This window comes from Lucilia sericata, unplaced genomic scaffold, assembly GCF_015586225.1.
Source record: "Lucilia sericata isolate MDLA Ls3-8-SP2 unplaced genomic scaffold, ASM1558622v1 Contig000362F_arrow, whole genome shotgun sequence".
NCBI classification, from domain to species: Eukaryota; Metazoa; Arthropoda; class Insecta; order Diptera; family Calliphoridae; genus Lucilia; species Lucilia sericata.
In genome coordinates, this window is record NW_023994381.1 from 238,293 (window position 1) to 264,839 (window position 26,547).

At 34.4% G+C, this 26,547-nt stretch overlaps 1 protein-coding gene across 1 annotated transcript in view; it reads right to left on the bottom strand.

Annotated features, from left to right (window-relative positions):
- Window positions 1-14,214: 14,214 nt before the first annotated feature.
- Window positions 14,215-26,547, bottom strand: part of LOC119604099 (MICOS complex subunit MIC10-like) — a 69,570-nt gene continuing 57,237 nt past the window's right edge. Inside the window, exon 2 of the mRNA XM_037956551.1 lies at window positions 14,215-14,538. Within this exon, the coding sequence (XP_037812479.1) occupies window positions 14,408-14,538 (131 nt within the window). The 3' untranslated portion in view covers window positions 14,215-14,407. The remainder of the gene's footprint in view (window positions 14,539-26,547) is intronic.

A 26,547-nucleotide genomic window follows, 5' to 3' on the forward strand; every position in this document is an offset into this window, starting at 1 on the left:
ATTTAAAAGTCGACTGTTAGGAAATTGTTCAATAGGGCCAAGCTTACAGGTCAAGCAATTGACTGGAACACCTATAAAATGTGTTTCAATAAGTATAAAGCTGGTCTTAAAAGGGCTAAAAGGATTTCATGGTCCCAGTACTGTGAATCCATTGATAATGTCAAAGATTTATCAAGATTCCGACGGATATTAACTAAGGAAGGTTATAGGGTATATCCAAAGGATTGATAACTCATGAACTGAGTCTAGCTCTGAGACCCTAGCTCTGCTAATGGAAACACATTTTCCGGGTTGTTTTGCAACTGAAGATGTGGTTGACGACCAATGGGACTTCGAGTCTGTGGCGCCAAGTAACACCTACAGTTGCATAGAGGAAATAGTCACTAGGAAAAAGCTAGTATGGGCGGTTAATTCATTCGACCCCTTCAAGTCGCCTGGGCCGGATGGCATATATCCAGCTCTACTAAAGAACTTGTCTCAGATGCCTTGGTAGTAGGTATTTACCAAAGAGGTGGAGGGAGGTTAGGGTTATTTTCATACCCAAGGCCGGTAAGGCAAGCCACCCAAAGAAAAAGGATTAGTGGCGCTCAGCATGTTGAGAGTGCACTGCATGAAGTGGTAAGTTGTGTTGAGCACGGCTTGAAGAATAGGTATTATACTCTGCACAGAGAGACATTTGGCACTTTTAGAACGACATTAATCAAATCTTAGTAATATTGAGTTCTAATTTTAGTTACAGTTAGCAAACAGTTGGCCAAACGCTCCACATAATAATCAGCACGATAAGACTGCTGCCACGCCCATTTTTTACAAGTATATATTGAATAAAAATTTATTCTTTGGTCGCATATATCTCAAAGCTTTTGATATCGATTTTCAATTTTTATATATTTTTATATAGACAATTTTATACAGATTGCTAATTATTTATAAGAAAATGCAAATTTTAAATATTTGTAGCACAGTCTCTGCAAAAAGTTAATAAAACCCATTTTCCGATTTAACCCTTTAGAAAAAAACTTGAAAACTTATATTTAAGATAATTTGAGTATGCTGAATCCGGGAAAAATAATATTTTTTGAATTTGAGTTTTCCCTAGTGAGTTATAGAAGGTCAAAGTTAAATGTTGAATATATTCGACATTCGAAAAACAGTCTCCAAAAAGTACCACCAATATTTTTTATGAATTTTTTTTTTTTTTTTGTAAAATGTCTTCTTAAACTTCTTTCAAAACAATACAATTTAAATCTGCATAGTCCGATCTCCTAAAATACAATTTTTTGGCCATTAAATGAAGCTGTTTTTTAAACGTTGTTAAAAAGCACTTTTTAAAAAGTAGTCATAAGTGACAATTTCTTAAAATATGTTTTTTAAATACTTTTAAAATACGGAAGATCTTTCAAAATCTCAATTATAAATATAATAAAGTCTTCATTTTCATCTAAAAGAAAAAAATTAAAACTAAAGTTAAATATTATACCCAAAAAATGCTTAAAAACAGAGTCTATTGTAATGTGGAATATATTCGACAAAACCACGGAAAGGGTTAAACACATTTTCATCGTTTAGATACTGTTTGAAACGGGTTAGCATTATCAGATTTGTCTAAAATTCTCTGCATTGCAATTTTAGTGCATGCTCTTCTATAATTTTTACAAACATGCTTTATATAACCTCCCTAATGAATATTAGGGCAGTCGCTTTTAGAAGTTTGTCTCAAATTGTACAAATATTTGCAAATAATTAAATAGAACATTAACAAAAAATATATACTCTTATTAAAATTTAAAATCAAATATAAATCCCGCGGTTTTTACAAAGAAAAAAAATCTGGAAATAAACAGAAAATGTTACTTTTTAAATAGAGCTATGACCCCTGATTGGCTTAAGTAATTGGTTTTTAAAAGCAGTAATTGTGGGCTAATACATGGTGCCAAGGCCAAAATTTATATATACCCCTAACATGAGTTTACACTTAATTTTAAAAACATATTAAATTCTATAGGACACTCTAATTTTTTTGAATATCTCTGAAGATCGCAAAAGGTTGCAGCCAATTTTCATATATGTTTCTATGGAAAAATTCCTATGCAAGGATTTTAATTAGATAACTGCAATTGGCTGCAGTCATTAGATCTATTCCATTAAAATATAATTTTTAAATATATTTTTATTATTAATATTATTTTTTCTTAGAGTTAAAAAAAACCTTTAAAAATGAGCTTTTGCCTAAAAAATCATTGAGGAATAATTCCGAAGTATTAAATTATAATACACTGAAGAAACTATATAAATATCTGAAATATTTTTCGCAAGATATAAGCCAAAGAATAATAAGAAGTTGGACTATGACATTGTTTTACAACAATAACATTTCCTTCTCTTCACAGACGAGTTCTGTGTAAATTCAACACACTTGTGAGAACTCAATTCTCTCAAAATACTTCAAAACTTTTTCGCGAAAATACCGGGATAATAGGACTTGAACGACGTTTTTTCACAAACACATAACTATTTTTTAATTTTTTACACAATTTTATCGCATTTAACAATCCGAAATATTTTTATTTTTCACAAACTAAAAAAATATTTTTTTAATTTTTTTGACAATTAATTTTTGTGTGTTGAAATTAAAATTGACAAAACAAAGTTGTATATTTTGGTATTGAAAATGAAAAAATTATTTAAAATAAACTTATTTTTTTACAAAAAAAGAGATTTTAAGTCCGAAAAATATATTTATTAAATGTTTACTGATTAGATGTGGGCAAAATAAATTAAAAAATCTGCGAATGTAGAAATTTAAATGTTATTTATTTTTCCTAAAATTTTTATGTACGATTTTATGCAAGTATGTATGTTTGGAAAGTGTGGTGAAAGTGGTTGGAGCTCCAATACTAATACAAAAATTCTACCAATACATACTTAGAGTTAGGTACCGAATGACAACTCCTTTACCTACCAACTGACAAGCCCCAATTTCTTTATATTCTTTGATATAAGCATTCAAAATTAATATGCCGCTTCAGGAATATTACAAGAAAATTATTTTATTCTTAAAATGAGCAACTTTGAGCACCTATATTTAGGGTTAAAGGAACTCTGCAATATTTTAAGTTATTTTTCTATAGTATATGGAATGTTAACTGTAAACTATAATAACAAACAAGACAATTGGAAGGCGTTTATGTTTTTAGTTTTGTCGTTCTAGAAGTGCCAAATGTCTCACTGTGCTCTGGTTGCGTTTTTGGATATTCAGCCTTCAATAATATAAGGATTGAGGCTATTAGGGAATAGCTTATAGGGCTCGGAGTTCAGGACTTCCTGGTGGATGGATAGCAGTAGTGTGGTGGTTTTAGATTGGCAGGATCAAGTGGGTTGGTTTTAGATTGGCAGGATCAAGTGAGTTGGTTTTAGATTGGCAGGATCAAGAGAGTTGGTTTGTCAAAATAACAAAAGTAAATTAATTAAAGAGTTTGTTTTGTAACCGGCAGTGTTTGCCGTTGGCTACGCTATTGCTTTTGCCGATCTTACCTTAATAAGGGCAAAAGGAGATTTTCTGAATAAAATTCAAGGCAATGTAGTTGCCGATTTGAGTCTTAGTCTTAATCTGTTTTATTTGTGGCCAAGGGGCTCTTTTTATATAAAATTTACATATCTTCTTTACTATTTTAACTTATTCTAATTTACATTCTATCTTGCTTAATCCTATTCCATACATGCACTTATTCTAATTTCGACAGTTGCAACTTGAAGAGTTGACCAATCAGGTTGTCTTCAAATTGGGGAATTGAGTGACTTTAATAATGTCACTCAAACACCAATATGATCCCTTTAAGCATTCGTCACATTTCATTCAAGTGCAGCTTGATCGATTTTGTTTATGTTTGGAGTGTGCGGTGTATGTGTATGTACGTGTGTGTGTTGATGTTTTTGTACAGTGGTTTGTAATGCAAGAGCACACTACACCCTCGCCCTTAAGAGAAAAATTAGGGGATTGATTTTTCTAAGTACATGCATGGTAACAATCAATTTTATAATATTTCTTATAAAAAAATAGTTTTACAATTACATATATTTCTTTTTATGTATATAAATCTTAATATTAAAATTAGTTAGTAAAAATTTCTGATAAACTTATAACATAGAATTAAATGGTTTTAATTGATTATTGTGAAATTGTTTGGTTTTTCCATTATAGTCTATTGAAGTATTTACTCCATTTCTACTTATAATTCTATATGGACCCTTATACGGACTTTGGTTCTTCTTCCTATTTTCTACTTTTAATAATACTAGATCACCTACTTCTAAATTTAACTTATTTTCATATTTATTATTTAATGTTCTTTTTTCTTTGGTTTTGTTAATTATATTTTTGGCTTTATCTAATGCGAATTGTAATCTAACTCGTAGCTCTTGTACATAATCATCATAATTGTAAATTTTATTTTTGTTTATATTAAAAGTATCAGATGGCAAGCATGGCAATTTACCATATACTAATTCAAAAGGTGAATAACCTGTATCTATATGAGGGGCTGTATTATAAGCGAACGTAAAATATGGAATCCATTTGTCCCATTCATAATCATTTGCTGTTGTCAGCAAAAATTCATTAAGAACTCTATGGTTTCTTTCAACTGAACCTAACGTTTCATGGTGGTATGGTGTTGAAAATATTTGTTTAATTTGAAGTAATGAGCATACATTGCTCATTAACTCATTTACAAATTCTTCCATAAATCATATTTTTATTACTACTACTACATATATATATTTTCTATTTATTTTATTACAAAAAAATTTTTTTTTTTTTTATATATATATATATATAATCTTTTATATATCTGTTATAGCATTGCTATTAACAGGGTTATTATTAACAGTAGCCACCTTTTTCTTGACATAATCTTTAAAATATTTATTTATTCTATATACTATGAATATAATAATTGCAATTATTATTAAAAAGAATTTTTTATCAATCTCCTCTTTATTTTCTGATTGATTATTATTATTGATTATATTCTCTTCCACTGTTACCTCTTTACTTTGAGGTCTTCCCATTTTTTTTTATCTCTATCTTAATTTTATCTATCTCTGTCCAAATTTCTTGAGCTTTTTCCCATGCAATTGGGTTTTGCTCGTCTCTGACAATTCTAAGGTTTTCTGCTAATTTTTTTTCTTAATCTGACCAGACGTCCACGTCTCTTTTTTTTTATTCTGGTGTCTATTGGGATTGTTGTCAATTTGTCATCTTTTAACCTTTCCTGTCTTCTACTGTATTCCTCCAAAGTTAGTTTTTGAGGTCCTAATCTTTCTGGGACGTATTTAGGAATGTCTTCTGTTATGCCCAAAGGTACATATTCTTCCATCTAAAGATCGAGATTACATGGTCAAGATTAAGTGGGCAGGATCGAGATTTGCAGGATCACCATGTGGTGGTTTTAGATTGGCAGGATCAAGTGGGTTGGTTTTAGATTGGCAGGATCAAGTGAGTTGGTTTTAGATTGGCAGGATCAAGTGAGTTGGTTTGTCAAAATAACAAAAGTAAATTAATTAAAGAGTTTGTTTTGTAACCGGCAGTGTTTGCCGTTGGCTACGCTATTGCTTTTGCCGATCTTACCTTAATAAGGGCAAAAGGAGATTTTCTGAATAAAATTCAAGGCAATGTAGTTGCCGATTTGAGTCTTAGTCTTAATCTGTTTTATTTGTGGCCAAGGGGCTCTTTTTATATAAAATTTACATATCTTCTTTACTATTCTAACTTATTCTAATTTACATTCTATCTTGCTTAATCCTATTCCATACATGCACTTATTCTAATTTCGACAGTTGCAACTTGAAGAGTTGACCAATCAGGTTGTCTTCAAATTGGGGAATTGAGTGACTTTAATAATGTCACTCAAACACCAATATGATCCCTTTAAGCATTCGTCACATTTCATTCAAGTGCAGCTTGATCGATTTTGTTTATGTTTGGAGTGTGCGGTGTATGTGTATGTACGTGTGTGTGTTGATGTTTTTGTACAGTGGTGGGTAATGCAAGAGCACACTACAGTAGAATTATTAACTCGACCCTTTTGCATTAGGAGAAGGGTTACCATGGGGACACCAAAAAATTCTATCCACGATCAGTGACATCATGGAGACTGCACTAGGTGAACTCTCGTTATTGGCGAAAGATAAGAGACTGGGTGTTCCTTGTAAAACGGAACTGTTACTATTTAGCAGAAGGTATAAGGTGGATAATTTCAGATTGCCAAAGTTAGATGACGTCTAATTAGGTTTATCTAGAGGAGCTAAGTATTTAGGGATTTTCCTTGATAGCAAGCTGTCATGGAAGGAGAATACTCAGGAAAGAATGAAAAAGGGTCTCAATGCTAACTACACATGCAAGAATTCCATAGGAATAAATAAATAAAGCTCATAGGTGTGCCTCCATTGGCATTACTGGTGCCATCAGAAGTACTCCACTAGCGGCCTTGAACATCATTCTGAACCTGTCACCTATAGAACATTTTGTAGTGGGTGTGGCGGCTAGGAATCTACTAAGACTCTACGAGTCTTCGTTAGTAAAACTTTCGCGCGACAATCATACAAAAATTTTGTACGAAGTAGGTCTGCTTGATCAGGGTAATTCCCTTCGCGGTATTACGGATTATGATATCACGACTCTAGACTTCGGGGAAACACCTTTGATAGAATTTCAAAATTGGGATGATTGTATTGTATCCGATAGACTGTTTGGTGAGTGTGTAGTTTTCACTGACGGGTCCAAGATGGATACCGGCACGGGTGCCGGTGTCTATATCGCTGATATCAACATAAAAGGTCATTCAGACTCCCTGACGAATGTAGTGTCTTCCAAGCAGAGATCCTAGCGATCTGGAAAGCGACGGAACTGATATGGAATCATATCGATCCGGGGTCGGTTGTGACAATTTATGTTGATAGTCAAGCTGCTCTTAGAGCATTGGATTGTCACACGGTTGCGGACGAACTAGCTAGATTAGGTTCGAACCTTGATATAGATGACAGGGAAAGGATGGTAAAACCACCCATTTGTCACTATAATAGGTTGATATTCGAAAGAATACGTGATATCATTAAACAGTCCTGGAATAGTAGATTGGATTGCAAAATATCAAAGGCCCTGTGGCCAAAACTTGATATGGGTGCTACCAAAATACTTATAGGACTGGATAGACGCAATCTCCCACTGCTGCGGGTAGTCACCTTGAGTCTTCGGGCACGGTGCAGAGGCTTAAGCATCCTAGGATGTGAACTAAGAACTACCCTCCCCATACCTCACAGCGTCTGTCCTCTATGTTAAGAGCGGCTGTGGGGTAATGACCATCTTCTGTCACCTAGCGATCACGACTTCAAATTGGTAGCGTCTGTTCCCTTAGTTAGGGCGGCTACAAATTCCCCCCCCCCCTTCTTTTTTGATGTCGGTCCGGGACTGTGGTTTGGGTTACCTAGGCAACATAACCGTAACTTCTAGCGTCTGTTCCCTATGTTAAGGGCGGCTGGAAGGTACAATCTGGTTCTGTCAGTCTGAATGTTTTTGGTCGTAAAAAAATCCAGGGTGCGTCTGACTCATATTGAGCGGTATCCTGGTCTGCGTCTGACTCCAGAGGAGCGGCAGTGTCTTTTTTCACACCTGTGGTAGAGGTATAAACTACCAAAACCACACCCCCCCCCCATGAAATGTCAGAAGATAAAGATGGCCCTATGTCCTTGGTCGAGGGTGCTAAAATCTCCAAGGGTAACGTGAGTACTCAGGTGGAAGCCACAGGTCTGAGTGCCACTGGAGCTACTGTGACTGCGACGAAACGGACAAGTACCCCAGGTCTGGTAGTCGAAAATGCTACTGGGGTAGACAGAACGGAAAAATTTCTTACCAGACAGGACAGAGTAACCTCGGACGACAGTGACGACAACCTCTCAGGTCTGAAAGATCTAAATCTTTACGAGACTGATGAGGAGGACGTGCGCATGGTGTCCTCTGAGCCGCAAAACGCGGAGGAAAACGGACAAAATCCAGAGGCCCATGACCCTGTAAAAGGAGACCCTGCAAAGGGAAACTCTGTTAAGGGAGACCAAAAACATACAAACAAAGGACAGGACACGGACCAGGACGAACGGAAAAGGTTGGCGGGCTACAAACGCTCTCTCCGGTACGTCAGATCGCTGGACTCTAGGGATCCTGCGACTCTGACTACCCGAGAAAAGCGTTTGCGGCGTAAACATACCTACCACATACAGAAGTATGAGGCCATGATGAATACTACTGTTGTGGAGGTCAGGTAAGCCACGACTAAGACAGAACCAAACCAGAGCAGGCATGTGACCACATCTAAACATGTGCCCCATGCCAGCACTGGACCGAACACGATCACCGTCTCGGAGAATCTCAACGTACGGCCATCTTCATCAAAGAAGGCCACGTCGGGACCAAAGAGAGGTGATGACCAATGCGGCATGACAAAGTCTGCTAGCACAACACCCAAGGGACTGTCTGCATCTTCCTCTTCTTGAGGTACGGCGACGGTCACCAAAGGTCCAGCAAGCAGGCCTAGTATAAAGCGGCAAAGGTCAGGTGAAACGCAGGTGTCTGAGGGTAAGCGGTTGAAACCATCAACTAGCTTAACATCAGCACCTGAGCTACAAGTAGACCGTAGTCATCCCGATGGGAAAATTACTACGGACAGATGGCTACTTCTGGAGGAGAAGATCTTGCGGGCACTAGTTGACGAACTCGCACGCAGTGAGGATGACTCCTTTACTGCGTTCGATGGCGCCAAATGGTCAAATGGTGTCAAAATCATCGGATGCGGTAATGAAAAAGCCCTAGGCTTTCTCAAAAACTGCATCCGAGGAGTTGGCGAACCCTGGCCCAACGCGAAGATTGAAATCGTCCCACTGGACCAAGTACCTTTTCGTACGACGGTGAGAGTGTGGGTTCCTCCTCCTATTCTGGAGGACAAATCCATACTAACACTAATCAAGCGTCAGAATAAGGAACTTGGTACTGATGACTGGACGATAGAACGAGGACGCACGAGGGACAATGGAGAAGGTAAGGATCTCTGGATCAAAATTGGTTCAGAATCCCTCCGACTCCTTTGTTCCTCTCAAGGCGTCATAAAGTACGGGCTCAACCAACTTCGGTTGATCTTGCCCGCAGAGAAACGCAGTGATGAGTCCAAGCGGCCTGAGGATGGTACAGATTAATCTGCACCACTCCGAAGCAGCAACGGCCGACTTGCTGCGCTTTATGGAGAAGGAAGTTATCCACGTGGCCTTAATCCAAGAACCCTGGCTTGCAGCCAGTAAAGTTCGAGGCTTCCGGTCACGAAACTATGTGCTCCTCTCTCCAATCCCTGAAGGTAAAATAAGGAGCTGTATTTTGGTCAGGAAAGACATTAAAGTTTTCCTTCTATCTAATTACAGTTCTGGTGATTTAACGGTAGTTGCATTAGAGCGACAGGGGCTACCAACTCTAATTATATCATCTGCGTACCTACCGTACGACGAAGACAATCCGCCCTCACATGCCCTACGCACACTAATGGAATGGTGTGATACAAGGGGCCATGATCTTATCATAGGATGTGATGCTAATGCCCATCATACTCTGTGGGGGAGCTCGGATATAAATGACAGGGGTGAGTGTTTACTTCAATACCTTCTAAATACTAACCTTAGTGTTTGCAATAGGGGTAATAGACCAACGTTTTTCAATAGGATCAGGGAACAGGTCATTGATATTACTTTGGTAGGGAACACTGACTCAGTCAGAATTCTTGATTGTAGAGTATCACTCGAGTGCTCATTCTCTGATCATCACAGAATAATCTTTACGATACAGCTTACGATGGCTAGGGAAAACCCCTTTAGAAATCCTAGGAAAACCGACTGGGTCAAATTCGGTAATCTGATTGATACCATACCACCTCCGGAAACGGATGGACTGCATGGTACACAGGACTTGGACGACTCAGTAGATTATCTATCCAGGACTTTAAGGGAAGACTACTATGCTTCATGTAGGATGCGGTAGGTACCTAGGAAATTCCGGCAACCATGGTGGAATCCTAAACTAATGCAGCTAAGGAAAGAATGTAGGAAACTATTTAATAAAGCGAAGAGGGATCAGAACCCGTTAAGCTGGGACGACTATCGTCAAAGCTTCAATACTTTCAAGAGGGAAACCTGAAGGGCTAAGAAGGAATCCCGGAAGCGTTTCTGTGAGGAGCTGGAGAGTACCACGGAGGCATCACGTCTACGTAAGGTGCTATCCAAAGACCCCGGTACGCCTGGATTCCTGATGAAACCGGATGGTAACTTTACTGAAAGTAGCACCGAAACTCTGGAACTACTTATGGAGACACACTTTCCGGGTTGCAGAGATGATGAAAATGAAGGCTCCACTTTGGAGCACCTCGCAGCTTCTCGAATCCACATAAGTGAATTAGTCAGTTCCATTGTTAGTATGGAGAAAATTTCGTGGGCGGTGTCATCCTTCAAGCCCTATAAATCCCCAGGGCCAGATGGCATATTCCCAGCACTACTCCAAAAATCGATCACCACCATCATGCCATGGCTAATTATGATATTTAGGAGCAGCCTGGAAACAGGATACATTCCTAAAGTATGGAGAGAGGTTACAGTGGTATTTATCCCCTAAGCGGGAAAAGTAAACCATAGTACCGCCAAAGACTATAGGCCGATCAGTCTGTCATCGTTTTTATTGAAAACATTGGAAAGATTGGTCGACATCCATGTCAGGAACATCATCTCTCCTGATAACTTCTGTAGAGCACAACACGCATACCTGAAAGGAAGGTCGGTGGAGACAGCCTTACATGACGTTGTCGGAACCATAAAGAAGGCACTTGACATAAAGGAATATGTTATGGCATCTTTCTTGGACGTTGAGGGTGCGTTTAACAACGTGAACATATCCGCAATAGTCGATGCACTGGGTGACCTAGGTGTCGATCAGCGGATAAAAAACTGGACAGAAAACATGCTTAAGAGTAGGGCCATTAACTCTAATATGGGTATTGGCAAGACAAGGAAAGTCGTGACAAGGGGCACACCACAAGGTGGTGTTATCTCTCCACTGCTGTGGAATCTTGTCGTGAATAAAATCCTTTTCAGACTCAGTAGGATGGGCTTCAAAGTAGTCGCATATGCTGACGACGTCGTGCTCCTTATTCAAGGGAAGTTTCTTCCCACAATAAGTGAACTCATGGAATCAGCCCTCAGCGTTCTACTATCATGGGCCAAGGAAAACGGTCTGGGTGTCAACCCGACCAAAACTGAACTGGTTCTTTTCACCAGGAGGTACAAAATTCCAGAATTCAGACCTCCGCGTTTGGATGGTACCATTTTGAACACCTCAAGCGAAGCCAAATATCTTGGCGTAATCCTAGACTCTAAACTCACGTGGAAACGTAATGCTGGGAGTCGAATGAAGAAGGCATTATGTGACTTCTATATATGTAAGAAAAACTTTGGGAAAGGATGGTGTCTTAAACCATACATTGTGCACTGGATGTACACCGCGGTCATAAGACCTATCTTGACCTACGGAGCTCTTGTTTGGTGGAGAGCGGTGGATACCAAGACTTATCTCTCTATTCTGAACAAAGATTGGCATGTCTTGCAATCACTGGCTGTTTGAGTTCCACCCCTCAGGCTAGTCTAGAGACGATGCTGAACATAACTCCCCTTGATATATACATCAAATGCATTTCTGCTAAATCTGCTCTACGACTTAAACAGTCGAACGGGTTGAAGCACGACCGCATTGGTCATGGCACCATCCTACAAAAGATAGGCAGGCCTATCATGGGGCAGGAAACAGATTACATTCTATCTACACTGAATTTTAATAGGTCATTCAAGACCAAAATACCGACAAGGGATGATTGGGCCGCGAATACTGTCCTAAGGGATGACGTGATCTCAATCTACACAGATGGCTCAAAGACAGAAAGAGGCACGGGATCGGGAATCTTCTCCGATAAACTAAATCTTCTACTGTCTCTTCGACTACCTGACACCTGCACGGTCCTTCAGGCAGAGATATATGCCATCTATACTGCCGCGAGAAAAATCCGGGAACTAAATCTCGAAAATTCGACTATACATATATACTTGGACAGCCTTGCATCAATCAAGGCTCTTAACTCCAATGTTATTAAGTCGGAATGTCTTCTCAATTGCATTCAATCGTTGGCACAACTGACACAACATCACGTTGAGTTGATATGGGTTCCAGGACATGAGGGCATCCGGGGAAATGAAATATCTGATGAATGCGCAACCCTTGCGCAAAAGGATATTCACGCTCCCCTGACGACCCTACCAAAACTGATAGATGAATGGGCTCTGAGTGAGACGGAACTCAGGTGGTCAAATCTCACCACTTGTAGAATATCGAGACTGCTCTGGCCCACTCTGACAACGGATAGGACTAAGACCCTCTTATCTCTTGGTAAGAACTCGATTAGGCTTCTAACTGGTATAATTACTGGGCACTGTATGATTGGACATATGTCAGAACGTATGGGCTACCCAAATCATAGCTACTGTAGAAGCTGCTTGCTTGGAATGGTAATTCTAAGGGTATCACAATGGGCCATAAGGCCTCCGAGTGAACTCGCTTGCTAGCGAGCAACCCACGTAACCTAACCTAACCTAGACGCAATCTCAGGGTTCTGATAGGGATTCTAACTGGACAATGCTCAGTTAGAACCTTTGTCAGTAAGTGGGACAGTAGTATACATGACTATTGCAGGTTATGCGAAGATGAAGAGGAAGTAGAGACGATCGAGCATATTATATACAGGGAATAGGTTCCATGGCGAACTGGGGGAAATTGCGGGACTTAACCCTTGCAGTCCACTAAGTTTTGTCAAGGGAATTAGTCACTTCTTTGACTGGGCTTTATAGGGGGACATGGATTTTCTCTATTATTTATTATTAATTATTTATATTTGTATATTTAATTGTCTATTCATCTATCCTCTTTACCTATTTTCTTTCATTCTTGTGTTGTTGTAGTGTTTTGGCTTCTCTGTTTGAAAGTTGCTGAACTTTTCGCGGCAGACGCGTTACAAACTACAGTCTGTAACTTGTTAAATGAAAATACACTATTTAAATTTTGTTGGCGGAAGCTTATAACACGTTGTCTCGTACAACGCGTGTTATGTACTTCCACCTTAAAATATCGTTAACTAATTATCGTTATTTTATATATTTTTTTAAAGAATTTTTCCTATATTAAAATACACATTTTATTTCACTACCATTACCGCTAAAATAACGTTACCGAAATTATCCTAATACCGTTACCCTTACTAGGACGTTACGTTCAAGTTTCAGTTTTTTACTAATACACTCACACGTTTTAAAATTAAAAAAACTTGCTTTTCAATTTTTCTTTCCATTTACTGTTTCAATTTTATAGTCAAGAAATAATTGTTTGAACAATTTTTAGTTTTTCTTTTGAATTTGTTTTATTAAAAAATAAATTCAAATTACTTAAGCCTGTGAATAAAATTAATAAATATAATAACTTTGACATCTTGAAAAGCAAAATTGATTGCAGCCCACGTTACAGAATCAATTTGATATGATTTTTGATAAAGACGTAAAAAACGCGTTCACTCAGGCATAGGGATATCAAAAATGCATTGGTCGCTTGAAATCTAAAGTTATCAGTTTTATGTTTTAGAATTTAATGCTTTATAAAATAATTGGATTTAATGTATTTTTTGCTATTTTCAAACTATACGAACGAACTGTTTTTTCATAATTATAAAACATGCATCCAAATTTTTAAAAAATGTAAAAAATAAATTGAAAAAAACAATAATTTTTAAAAATAAAGTTTAAAAAAAATTTGATGTACAAAAATTAAAAAATGAAGCATAAAACATTAAAATATGCCTTGAAAGTAAAATATGGTTTAAAAACTAGAAAATGTGCCTTAATAAGCTACTTAAGTCATATCATACAAAATTATGCTCTTATGTGTATAAAATATGCAAACAAATCGATGCCAAAATTCTTAAATATAAAAAACATTCATTTGCATATTTTTGTTTCCCTGGTTATGACTATGGTATTATCTCTTGACTTACAGCGCTACATCGTCAATTGTAAACAAAAGAATGAGTGTAAAAATAGTTGTTTGCCAATTTTTGTAATAGATATTTATTACAGTTGAACATTAGTACATTTTACAATTATATTCCACTGCTGCTAGATTTAATATACAAATTATTCGATTCATTTTCAAAAAGACTTAAGGTTGGTTACATGTGGACCTTAATTTTTTTTTTTTTTTTGAATATTGAAAATTGAATTAGATATATTTTATCTACATATTTAAATCCTTTTCACAAGTCCTGTATGCGACTCCAGTACCAAAACCAGTACCCAATATTATTGGCCAAGCCTTCCGCTTAAAAAATAAGAGAGAAATAACAGATCCAAGTACAAGTCCACCAGCTGAAAAAAAATGATACTAAATTATTTTAAATTTTATTTAAAGTAAATTTTTTATGAAATACAATTTATATATCATGAATTCCAGGAAAGAACACAGAAAAAGTGACAATTTTTGACCTCATATCTTTCAATTTCCTTCATATTATCAATATACATATGTTCTTTATCCTAATATATATTATAAATCTCTTTGTAAGTCTGTTCGTTTGTATGTTCGTCAATCACGCCTAAGCGGCTGGACCGATTTTCTTCAAATTTGGAACATGGTTAGATCTATACTTGGAGAGTGTTATAGGCTATATATTTTTTCAGAACTTGGACTAGGAGGGGACAAAAAGGGGGTAAAATGGGTGAAAAACGGCCAAAATGAGTACTATTGATAGTAAATACTGATTTTGTCTATCCTTAAGCAAAATCATTTTCGATTAAACTACTTAATTTGTTAGAAATTTAAATTAATAAAGTGCCGTTGCGAAAATTGGACCGGAAGGGGACAAAGAAATAGGCCAAATGGCGAAAATCTGACAAAATTAGTACTTTTGTGCTTTAAGAATGATTTTTTCTATTCTAAAGCCAAAATATTATAAACTATGATTTTGATAATATGATCATATATTTAGAACTCCCATCCTTAGGGGAAAAAGCCTGTAAAAAAGGGAAATCTGTATTTGCTGCGTAAAGAGACTCAATAAATTCATATTTTCAGACAATTCTAACTACTGCAGTGAATAAATAAAACAAATAAATAAACAAGTAAAAATTTATAGGTGATCATGGCTGACGATATGATGCCCTACACCAGTGATTACGTTACAAATGTTGATTATTTTTTTAATAATAAAACATTTAAATTCATTTTTACTTTATTTCAGAAATATTTTAACAATATATTGACAAAAAAGGATTTTGTGAAAGAGGGTTATATGGGGGGTAGGTGGTTAATAGGGACCTATCCCTATAAATTTTGGTAAAGGGATTAACGTCTACATTAAAGTTATTTATGTAGAATATCGCCGTAATATTAGTGTTTATAAGTGAATTTGAACCATTAAGTCTTTTTATGAAGGGGACATTATATGGGGGATGTGATCAAAAGAGGACCGATCATTGCGAAAATCAGCAGTGTCATTAAAACTTATAAAAAACTTAGTTTTGCAGATTTTTGGTGTGATACAAGCACATTTAACATATTTATGAGCTCAAAAGCCATATTCGGGGGTGCGATTGTATGGGGGTTATGCGAAATAATGGTCCGATTTTAATCATTTTCAATAGGATTCGTCCTTGGAAGAGTATGTGCCAAATTCATCAAATTATCTTGCAAATGGCGTGTGCTCGTTCATTTTAATTGCAAAAGCAAGAAACGAGCGACAACACAACCTCCTTCAATGACATGAGACTGAATTGTGTTTTCTATGCGTGTGAGTAGTCTGTGTTAATTTAGTAACGGCCAAAATACACAGTGTATAGGAGTTGCCGATCGTAGATTTAAAGTCGCATATCTCAGAAACTGCATCAGCTAGAGTTCTGAAATTTTGTATGGACAACATTGACACCCAATGAACATATGAGGACAAAATGGGCGGCCTACCTATAGTGGGCGTGGTACCTAACATATAAAGAAAATATTAAATTAGTATATCTGTGAAAATATAACAGCTTGAGTCCTCTATTTTTTCGGAGTCACTTTAGTATCAAAATGAATATTTAGGACAAAAAATGAGCGGACCAACAATAGGGGGCATGAAAAACTACACGGTGCGACTAAATTACAAAAAATCAACACACTCATCGCGAGACCTAGTGACGTTTGTAGGTCTAGTAGAGTAGATTACAGTACCATTTTAAAAATCTTAAATATACCCTAAAAATCGAATGATATTGGAAAAAACGCTTTTTTTGAGTAGACAGGCTAAAAAAATTATATCTCAAAATTTTCTTAACCGATTTAATATTTTTAAACTGTTTCGAAAAGAGTTTTCTATATACAGTAAACTCTCGGTAATATGAACATCCAATATAATGAACTATCCACTAATGTGAACACTCTGTTTTTTATATGGGCGCTCTTAATAGTGAACATTTTTTTTTAATTTTTGGGGATTTTTTAATTTGTAGAAGCATTTATTTTTAATGTTGGGAATCCCCGAATTAATAAATACCATAATATGCCATTATTTTAAAGGTATTTAATGCTAGTCGCTTTATAGAACTTGTTGCGGTAGGTTCATGAATTTACTTTTAAAATTAGTAATGTTTAAAAACAGTCGAAAGTTTTTATCCTTAAATGAGAAATGCGAAATTTTGGAATATTTAAAAAAAAGGATCGAGTGTTACAGTGTTAAGTAAAAAGTATAAAGTTGCAAAATCAACGATATGTTCAATAAAAAAGACAATATTTTAAAATGTGTGAACAATACGTTTTATGGACCCGAAAAACGCAAAACATTACGATCTTCAGAGCTTCCAAAAATGGAAAAATCGCTCTATAAGTGGTTTATTTGCATGCGGAATAAAAACCTCCCTGTAAGTGGGTTGATGTTGAAAGAGAATGCCAAACAAATTCACAAAAACATACGTGAAAATGGAAATGACTTCAATGCTGGCAATGGGTGGCTACAAAAATTAAAAAAAAAAGATACGGCTCCTTCAGATAAGCGGTGAAAAACTTTCTGCACAATCTCAGTTCGTAAATCCTTTTAAAATTAAATTGAATGCAAAGATAGAAGATTTGGGTTTATCCAATGATCAGTTGTATAATGCCGATGAGTCTGATCTATATCGGAAACTTCTCCCACAAAAGACATATGTAACGTCATTGGAGAAAAGCGCTCCAGGTGCAAAAATGAAAAAGCAAAGGATAACATTTTTATGCAGCGCAAATGCGTCAGGATCTCATAAAATAAAACTTTGAGTAATGGGAAAATCGAAAAATCCTCGCAGTTTTAAAAATTTTATCTGTCCCGTAAACTACAGAAATTCAAAGTCTGCTTGGATGACTTCTTCCATTTTTAAAGAATGGTTTCACAACTGTTTTGTGCCAGAGGTAAGTAAACATGTAAAAACAGTTCAATTGGGATTCTTACTGTTTTATTTTTCATTAAGGTGACAGATTTTTTTAACGAAGAAAGGATTACCAGTAAAAGCTTTACTCCTAATAGATAATGCACCATCCCATCCACCAGAATCCGACCTTAAATCCGAGGATGGTTCCATAGAAGCTATGTTTATGCCTCCAAATGTAACGGCTCTGATCCAGCCAATGGATCAAAATGCAATTAGAATCACCAAACTTCATTATAGAAACAGTCTTCTGGTAACAATTATTGCAAAAGAGGGGGATTTGCTTGAATCGATGAAAAAAATCACACTTAAAGGAGTTTCTATTCTATAGATCCTGGAACCGAGTTGGTAAAGAAACTTTATCTAACTGTTGGAAAAATATTTTGAATGTGGTAAATGATGAAGACGATCCTGAATTTAATGTTTCTTTGAGCGTTTTAAAAGAAAAGTGGCAATCAGAGGTTAGACCTTTAGAAAATACTGCTGCAGATCTTCTACAGACATTACAGATTGGATCAAAATTTGATGAAAATGATTTAATTAAAGAGTCCGACGATGATGACGACTGTTTTATTGAAGCGCCTGAAAACAACATTAAAGCCAAAGAAGCTATCGAAATTTTTAACAAAGCTGTCCAATGGGCTGAATTTCAAATGGTCGATCAAACATTAAAGTATTGAAAAAATCAGGGAATTGACAGTAAATAAGCTGGTCGAACAAAAGAAAAAACAGAAAATAATAACCGATTATTTCTATATTTAATTATATATGTATGCATCTATCTTTTTCATTGTAAATTTTATTTATTTTTTTTTTTGTCGTAATATTTTGTTTGTATTTTATGTACATACTACGTATGTACTCTTTATAAAATGGATATTTGAAAACTTTTTATGTTCCAAATAAATTACAAAAAGTTTTTTTTAGTAATCTTTGCATTTTCATTCCTTGCAGAAATGATTTTTAGAAAGAATAACTTGTAATATATGTATATGAAAAAATCACAATCGAAAATGTGAACAAATTCGAAAATATAAACTACCCCGACATTAATTAGTTCACATTATCGAGAGTTCGCTGTACTTTTAAAAAAGTACACACACTTTTATATTTTTTAAGGAAATGTCTAAAATATTTAGATATAAATACAAATTTTTATATTTTTTTCAATTTCAAAGAATCTAAAAATGGTAAAATGATCTACCCCACAGTGGGGCAGAATAGAAATTTTTTGGAAATAAATCTGGCATTTCTAAACCGGGCGTAATTTTGGACCAAATGGACTCAATTTTTTCTTTTTAGTTAGACAACAAAATTTCCAATAATATACAAAAAATTTCAGATCAATATCATTTACAGATCCAAAAATATACGTTTTATAATTTAAAAATTCAAAAAATTTTAGATTTTTGCCGTTTTTTTTGCCAAAAATGTGTCTTAACTCTTTTATTAATAAAATAAAATTTTCTTTAAGAACATATAACAATTTTATAATGTTCTAAAAGTTATCTTTACGCAGAACGCTTTGGCGTAAAAAACTTGTCCTATTTTTTGAAAATGTTGCCACTGCGTCCTTCCGAATATGACCTATTTTTTATCAAAACTTCAACTTTGGGCGACATGTTCTAAAATCCCAAAGCTGGGATCAGAAAACTGAAAGCAGTTTTGGAAACCTCAATATGTTTTCTATTTACTTCAAAAGTATTTTCCCAGCCCTGAAAGAAATGTGGACCCTATGGGCAAAAATGTAAAAAATCCCATTTTTGGGATTTTCATTCCTATTTTTGGGAATTGCGGGATGCCCTTTGACCTTTTAAATTTTTTTTGCATTTTCTTATTTGAAACGACAAATTTAACAAGCGTTGAAAATTTCATTGAGTTTTGTTCATAAATAAAGATTTTGTCATATATTACATATTTGTTTAATTTCTAAAACTATGATTTATATCAAAATTTTAATAGGGTCGCAGATAGCTACAACAATTTAGTCCATATTTATCCCTTAATATCATTTTTTAGTTAGATATGGAAATTCTCGACCCTTTACAAAAAATTTCAAGCCAATATCTCAATTACATTCAAAAATATGTTCATTTAAACCTGTGTCCTTTAATTTCATCTTTTTCATATTTTAGTATTAAGTATGACAGAGCATACATTTGGTGTTGAATAAAATATTTGGACAATTTTTAAAAATTATTTAGTTAGTTATTTTATTAAAGACTATAACATTGTATATACAATAAAAAAATTATAATTTTATTATGAGCCACGCACAACAACACCTAAATCACCCCACACAAACCACCTTTCCCGCCCACCGAAATATAAAACACAATTTAATACAATATCATCAGTTAGTATAATAGCTTTTTTTATTTGAACTGTTTATCTTAAACATAATACAATTAATTCTTACAACCTACTTATATAGTTAATTCCTAACACTACTTATTTTCTATAAAATAATCTGTCATATCGGTATACATATCCAGAAGGTAATATAAGTCCTTTAAATCTTCCTTGTTTTGAGATGATAGAGTTTCATAACAAATCCATCTTTTTCGCATAGTTGAAAGAACATGATCAGAAGATAGAAGTAAACTATTAAAAATATCTTCATTCTGTGATTGCCTGGAGCATTTTCTTGAGCTGAATAGTTGAACATGCTTAAAATCTCGATTCCTCGCTTCCTGGGCTTCTTCTGTTAACTCTCCAAGTGGAAGAATATTCGATTCAATTATTATTTGACCATGACACAATACTTTGTGTACTGTTGGTGTTAGTTCCCTCCAAGGATACAGAGATACAAGTAATTTAGAAATTTCAGATGTATATTCCCCAAATCGATTTCCATTAATTTTATGTTTACTATTCAGTGCCATTAAAATAGTGTTAACTCTTCGAAGCAACTCCTTGTCGATTCCAGTTATTTTTGAAGTAATTTCAAAATCACGAAAAAACCTTCTCGCCGTGTTACCGTCATTTGTACTACCGCAACTTGGAAGTGGTTTGTCGATGTTTAATCCCATCTGAACTTTAAATTCTTCTTGGATTCTGCTTTTTTCCGCAGCTCTCAGTTCTTTCAATTCTACATTATTTTTTGTTGATTTAGTAAGATTCTCTGGCACACTTCTATATTTGAGGTCGTATGCTATGTGTAAAAATTAATCCAAAAATCGTATTCTGGCATGAAGTGGTGAAATTCCGAAAGACAGGACTTCTTCATTAATACTTCTGCTTTTGTTTATATTTGAGAATTGCGACTTTTTCTCATTACATATTGAGCATCTCCAGAAGGAAGAAGTTTCTGTTATGGCATTGCTGACCTTTCCATCAATCATTGTTAAGCTTAGCTGATATGATACGTTAATAGAGAATTCCTTTATTTTTATGCAAATGGGCTCCAGTGCATTTATTTTATCTTTTAAATATTCCACTAAATCTTTTGTTTTTTTCTTTGACTGCTTTATATATTCAAATCCAATGAGTCTATAAAAATTTTTTGAACCCGGAGTTGTATTGATCCATATATCTTCAAGTGAATTTCCGATGCTTGACGATGATGGATTAAGGGAATATGAACGAATTCGTAATGGCACTAATGATGACATAAATACACTTTTGTAGTCTGCTAATGTCCGACTTCCACAAGCTTGTTTGTATTCTGGAAGTGCTGATAAACCGCCACATCCCCACTTACACATTAAGACAACATCACAGTTATGAATTTTCCTTAGTTGGTCTTCTGAAAAGTCTGACACAATTCTTGATGCTGTGTTTTCGAGCAAAGATGATATATCAATACAAGCTTCCACATCATTAACAGCAATAGGTGATGGTAGGATAGTTTGTTTTTTTCCTGGATCGCCTTGTATGATGGTAATATATTGTGTCCTTTTTCGACTGAGACCCAGTTCCAACAAAAGCGCTATTGCTTCCTCTTCAGTAAAATTTGATTGTGATGTTGGAGTTGGTATACTTTCCACAATTCGCTTAAGTCGTTTTGGTGATGCATTAGGAAGAATAGTTGCAATATGTACGGCATCCATAGGTTGGTTTTCCTTTTTCAGCATTTCGTTAAATGTATCAGCAATTTCCTCATTTGAGATTGAAAAAAGTTTTTGTGTGACCCTCTTTGTTTTTGACCTTGAACATAAGTCTTCGTATGACTTGCAAGGCGCTCCTGTTGATGTGTTGTAAGTTGAGATTTCCGTAGTAGTTTCCATCCAACTACAAAATTTTAATCGAACTTTCTTTTGATTTCCATCCACAGACTTACTTTTTACATCAAAAAGTTTTAAAAAGTTTTCAATTTTTGATATGCCTGTTTTGTCTACTTTTCTACTATATGTAGTTTTTATATAATTTGAAATGTCTTCAATTCTTTCTGGCCCTTTTGAAGATACACTCCATAAAACGGAACACAACTCTTCGTACTTTAATGTAATCTTCATTGTAGATTTATTAAATATGGTACTTAAAATCTGAGAAGTTTACTTATATACCAATTCTTGTCATTTCCGATACAGGTATTCCAAAGTAAAAAATTACGAATTGTCTACCTATTAACATTTACATTCATTGATATTTCTTATTAGTGAATAAATCGAAATTATCATTACCTGTATATTTTTACCTAAATGATCATAAACGAAACAGAACAAAATGATCTGTCGAAAAAATTTAGGTAAAAAATAGTTATAAATTTCTGAAAATTTAAGCATAATAGGACCTTTCAATTATAAGGATAAGCAAACAAATAGAAAATAGGTAAATATAAGATTTAAATTTTAATATTTAATACTAAAATATGAAATTAAAGGATACAGGTTTAAATGAACATATTTTTGAATGTAATTGAGATATTGGCTTGAATTTTTTTGTAAAGGGTCGAGAATTTCCATATCTAACTAAAAAATGATATTAAGGGATAAATATGGACTAAATTGTTGTAGCTATCTGCGACCCTATTAAAATTTTGATATAAATCATAGTTTTAGAAATTAAACAAATATGTAATATATGACAAAATCTTTATTTATGAACAAAACTCAATGAAATTTTCAACGCTTGTTAAATTTGTCATTTCAAATAAAAAAAACATATTGAGGTTTTCAAAACTGCTTTCAGTTTTCTGATCCCAGCTTTGGGATTTTAGAACATGTCGCCCAAAGTTGAAGTTTTGATAAAAAATAGGTCGGAAGGACGCAGTGGCAACATTTTCAAAAAATAGGACAAGTTTTTTACGCCAAAGCGTTCTGCGTAAAGATACCTTTTAGAAAACTATAAAATCGTTATATGTTTTTAAAGAAAATTTTATTTTATTAATAAAAGGGTTAAGACACATTTTTGGCAAAAAAAACGGCAAAAATCTAAAATTTTTTGAATTTTTAAATTAAAAAACGTATATTTTTGGATCTGTAAATGATATTGATCTGAAATTTTTTGTATATTATTGGAAATTTTGTTGTCTAACTAACAAGAAAAAATTCAAAAAAAGGCGGACCAAGGTATGGTAAATTTTGTATCACTAAATTTTTAAATGCCTATAACTCGGATATTATAAGAGATAAGTAGTATTTCCAAGCATGTTTTTTCAAGATCTCGTCGAGCGCTCTTTGTATTTGGGTGAAAAACAAAAAAATGGCACGAGTTTAAAAATTTTACATGTCGTAGGTACCCTACTTTGAGCCGCCACAGCGCCGTCCCTGGGGCATCTGCAGGGTTCATCTTCAAAACTTAAACTCGAATACTCCTTGGCTACGCTCACGCCGATCCCGATCGGATCAGCCGTTTAGAAATGCCAGATTTATTTCCAAAAAATTTCTATTCTGCCCCACTGTGTACCCGTCTATGTCTATAAAAAGCATTATATCGCGTAATGAGTATTTTCGAGTGTCACACGGTGCTATTAATGCTAGAATCTTCAAATTTTACAGAAACAATTTTGAAATCAGTGTGAACATTTAGGGACAAAATGAGCGGACTAGCAATAAGGGGAACTGCACCACTCATATGAATTAAATACAAAAAATCGTTTTCCTCGGAAATTATTAGAGCTAAAATCTTCAAATTTTACACGAAGAACTTTAATGAGAACATTTAGGGGGAAAGTGGGCGGACTTTCATTAGGGGGGCTTGGAATCTGCCATATGAATTAAATATAAAAAATTCGTATATCTGAGAAACTATTGCAGCTAAATCCTAAAAATTTTGCTCGGAGAACTTTAACATCCATGTAAACATTTGGGGGAAAAGGGGGATTGGAACCTCCAATATGAATTAAATACAAAAAATTCGTATATCTGAGAAACTATTATAGCTAAAATCCTCAAATGCACGAACAACTCTGACATCCATGTGAATATTTGGTTAGTAGATTGGCGGACTAACAATAGGGGGAGTACCTCCCATATGAATTATAATCAAAAATTCCTATACCTGGGAAACTATTCGAGCTAGAATCCTTGCGCGAAAAACTTTGACATTTATGTGAAGATTTAAAAAAATGGGCGAACTTCCAATAGGGTGCTTGGCACCTCTCATATGAATTAAATAAAAAAATTGTATACATATCTACTAAAATATTAGACTATTCAAATTTTTCATCATTAAAATACAAATTAATATTTTGAAAAAATTGGCGAACTTGCAATAGTTGGCAGGACATCACCCATATGAATTAAATACAAAAATCGAATGTCTGGGAAATCTCCAAAAAACGTAAAATTGGTATTGGATTTATATTAGTTTTAGGGTAGCAAAGCACACTGGGTATATCTAGTATTATATAAATAATAACAGTTATGTACAAGTTTATTACCAACAAACCAGCTACTTTTTTAATTGGTCAGATATTTGTAGAAATAAGTAAGTAAGAAATAAAAAATCCCAAGACTTAAACAGCTTAAATCTGTTACCATTCCAAGATTTATTGAACATTACAAACCCCATTTTCTTTTATATTTTTAGAGCGCCCTAAGATATGCTTTAACGATATTTAATAATGTGCATGTATGCATGTGTGTGAAAGATTTAAGGATTTTCAAAATACATATATATAATATATATATATATATATATGGGAGATATGACCAATTATAGACCGATCGTAAAAAAATTCTTTAAGCAAAATTTCTGTACATAAAAGTTATATTTCAGTCAAATTTTGCATCTATTTTGTAATTTAGTAATAAATAATGTGTGTTCAAGTGTTTTTCTGAAGGGAAACTTGCATGGGACCGACCGCACCCATGTTATGGACCGATCGTGAAAAAAATCTTGAAATATAATTTTTGTATACCAAACTAATATTTGTGCCAAATTTTGTATCAGTAGCTTTATTTGGTAATGAGTAATGTGCGTTTAAGAGATTTTCGTAAAAGGACCTTGTATGACCAATTATGTATATAAAGACAAAATTTCAAAATTCTGTATCTATATCATTATTTGGTAATGAATATTATGCATTTAAGTGATTTTCTGGAGGGGACCTAGTATGAGAGCTATGACCAAATATATTTTTAGAGCGCCCTAAGATATGCTTTAACGATATTTAATAATGTGCATGTATGCATGTGTGTGAAAGATTTAAGGATTTTCAAAATACATATATATATAATATATATATATATGGGAGATATGACCAATTATAGACCGATCGTAAAAAAATTCTTTAAGCAAAATTTCTGTACATAAAAGCTATATTTCAGTCAAATTTTGCATCTATTTTGTAATTTAGTAATAAATAATGTGTGTTCAAGTGTTTTTCTGAAGGGAAACTTGCATGGGACCGACCGCACCCATGTTATGGACCGATCGTGAAAAAAATCTTGAAATATAATTTTTGTATACCAAACTAATATTTGTGCCAAATTTTGTATCAGTAGCTTTATTTGGTAATGAGTAATGTGCGTTTAAGAGATTTTCGTAAAAGGACCTTGTATGACCAATTATGTATATAAAGACAAAATTTCAAAATTCTGTATCTATATCATTATTTGGTAATAAATATTATGCATTTAAGTGATTTTCGGGAGGGAACCTTGTATGGGAGCTATGACCAAAGATGAACCGATCGTGAAAAAATTTTGAAATAACAATTCTGTGTACAAAAATAGTATGTATGCCAAATTTTTTATGGGTATCACTATTTGGTATTATGTTCCTTTAAGTGTTTTTCTGAAAGGGACCTTGCATGGGAGCTATGACCAATTATGGACCGATGGGAAAAAAAATTTCACAGTAATATTTCTGTGCATATGAGCAATACTTGTACCTAACTTTATATGAATATTATAATTTAGTAATTAGTTATGTGTGTTTAAGTGACTTTCGGGAGAGGACCTTTTATGGGAGCTATGACCAATTATGGACCGATAGGAAAAAAAAAAATTCACAGTAATATTTCTGTGCATATCAGCAAAACTTGTACCAAACATTATATGGATATTTTAATTTAGTAATGAGTTATGTGTGTTTAAGTGATTTTCGGGAGAGGACCTTGTATGAGAGCTATGATCAATTATGGACCGATAAGAAAACAATTTCACAGTAATATTTCTGTGTATATGAGCAATACTTGTGTCAAACTTTATATGGATATTTTAATTTAGCAATGAGTTACGAGCGTTTAAGTGATTTTCGGGAGGGGCCCTTGCATGGGAGCTATGACCAATTATGGACCGATCGGAAAAAAAAATTCATAGTAATATTTCTGTACATATGAGCAATACTTATTCCAAATTTTATATGGATATCTTAATTTAGTAATGAGTTATGCACGTTGAAGTGATTTTCGGGAAGGGTCCTTTTATGGGAGCTATGACCAGTTATGGACCGATCGGAAAAAAAATCATAGTAATACTTCTGTGCATATGAGCAATACTTATTCCAAATTTTATATGGATATCTTAATTTAGTAATGAGTTATGTGCGTTTAAG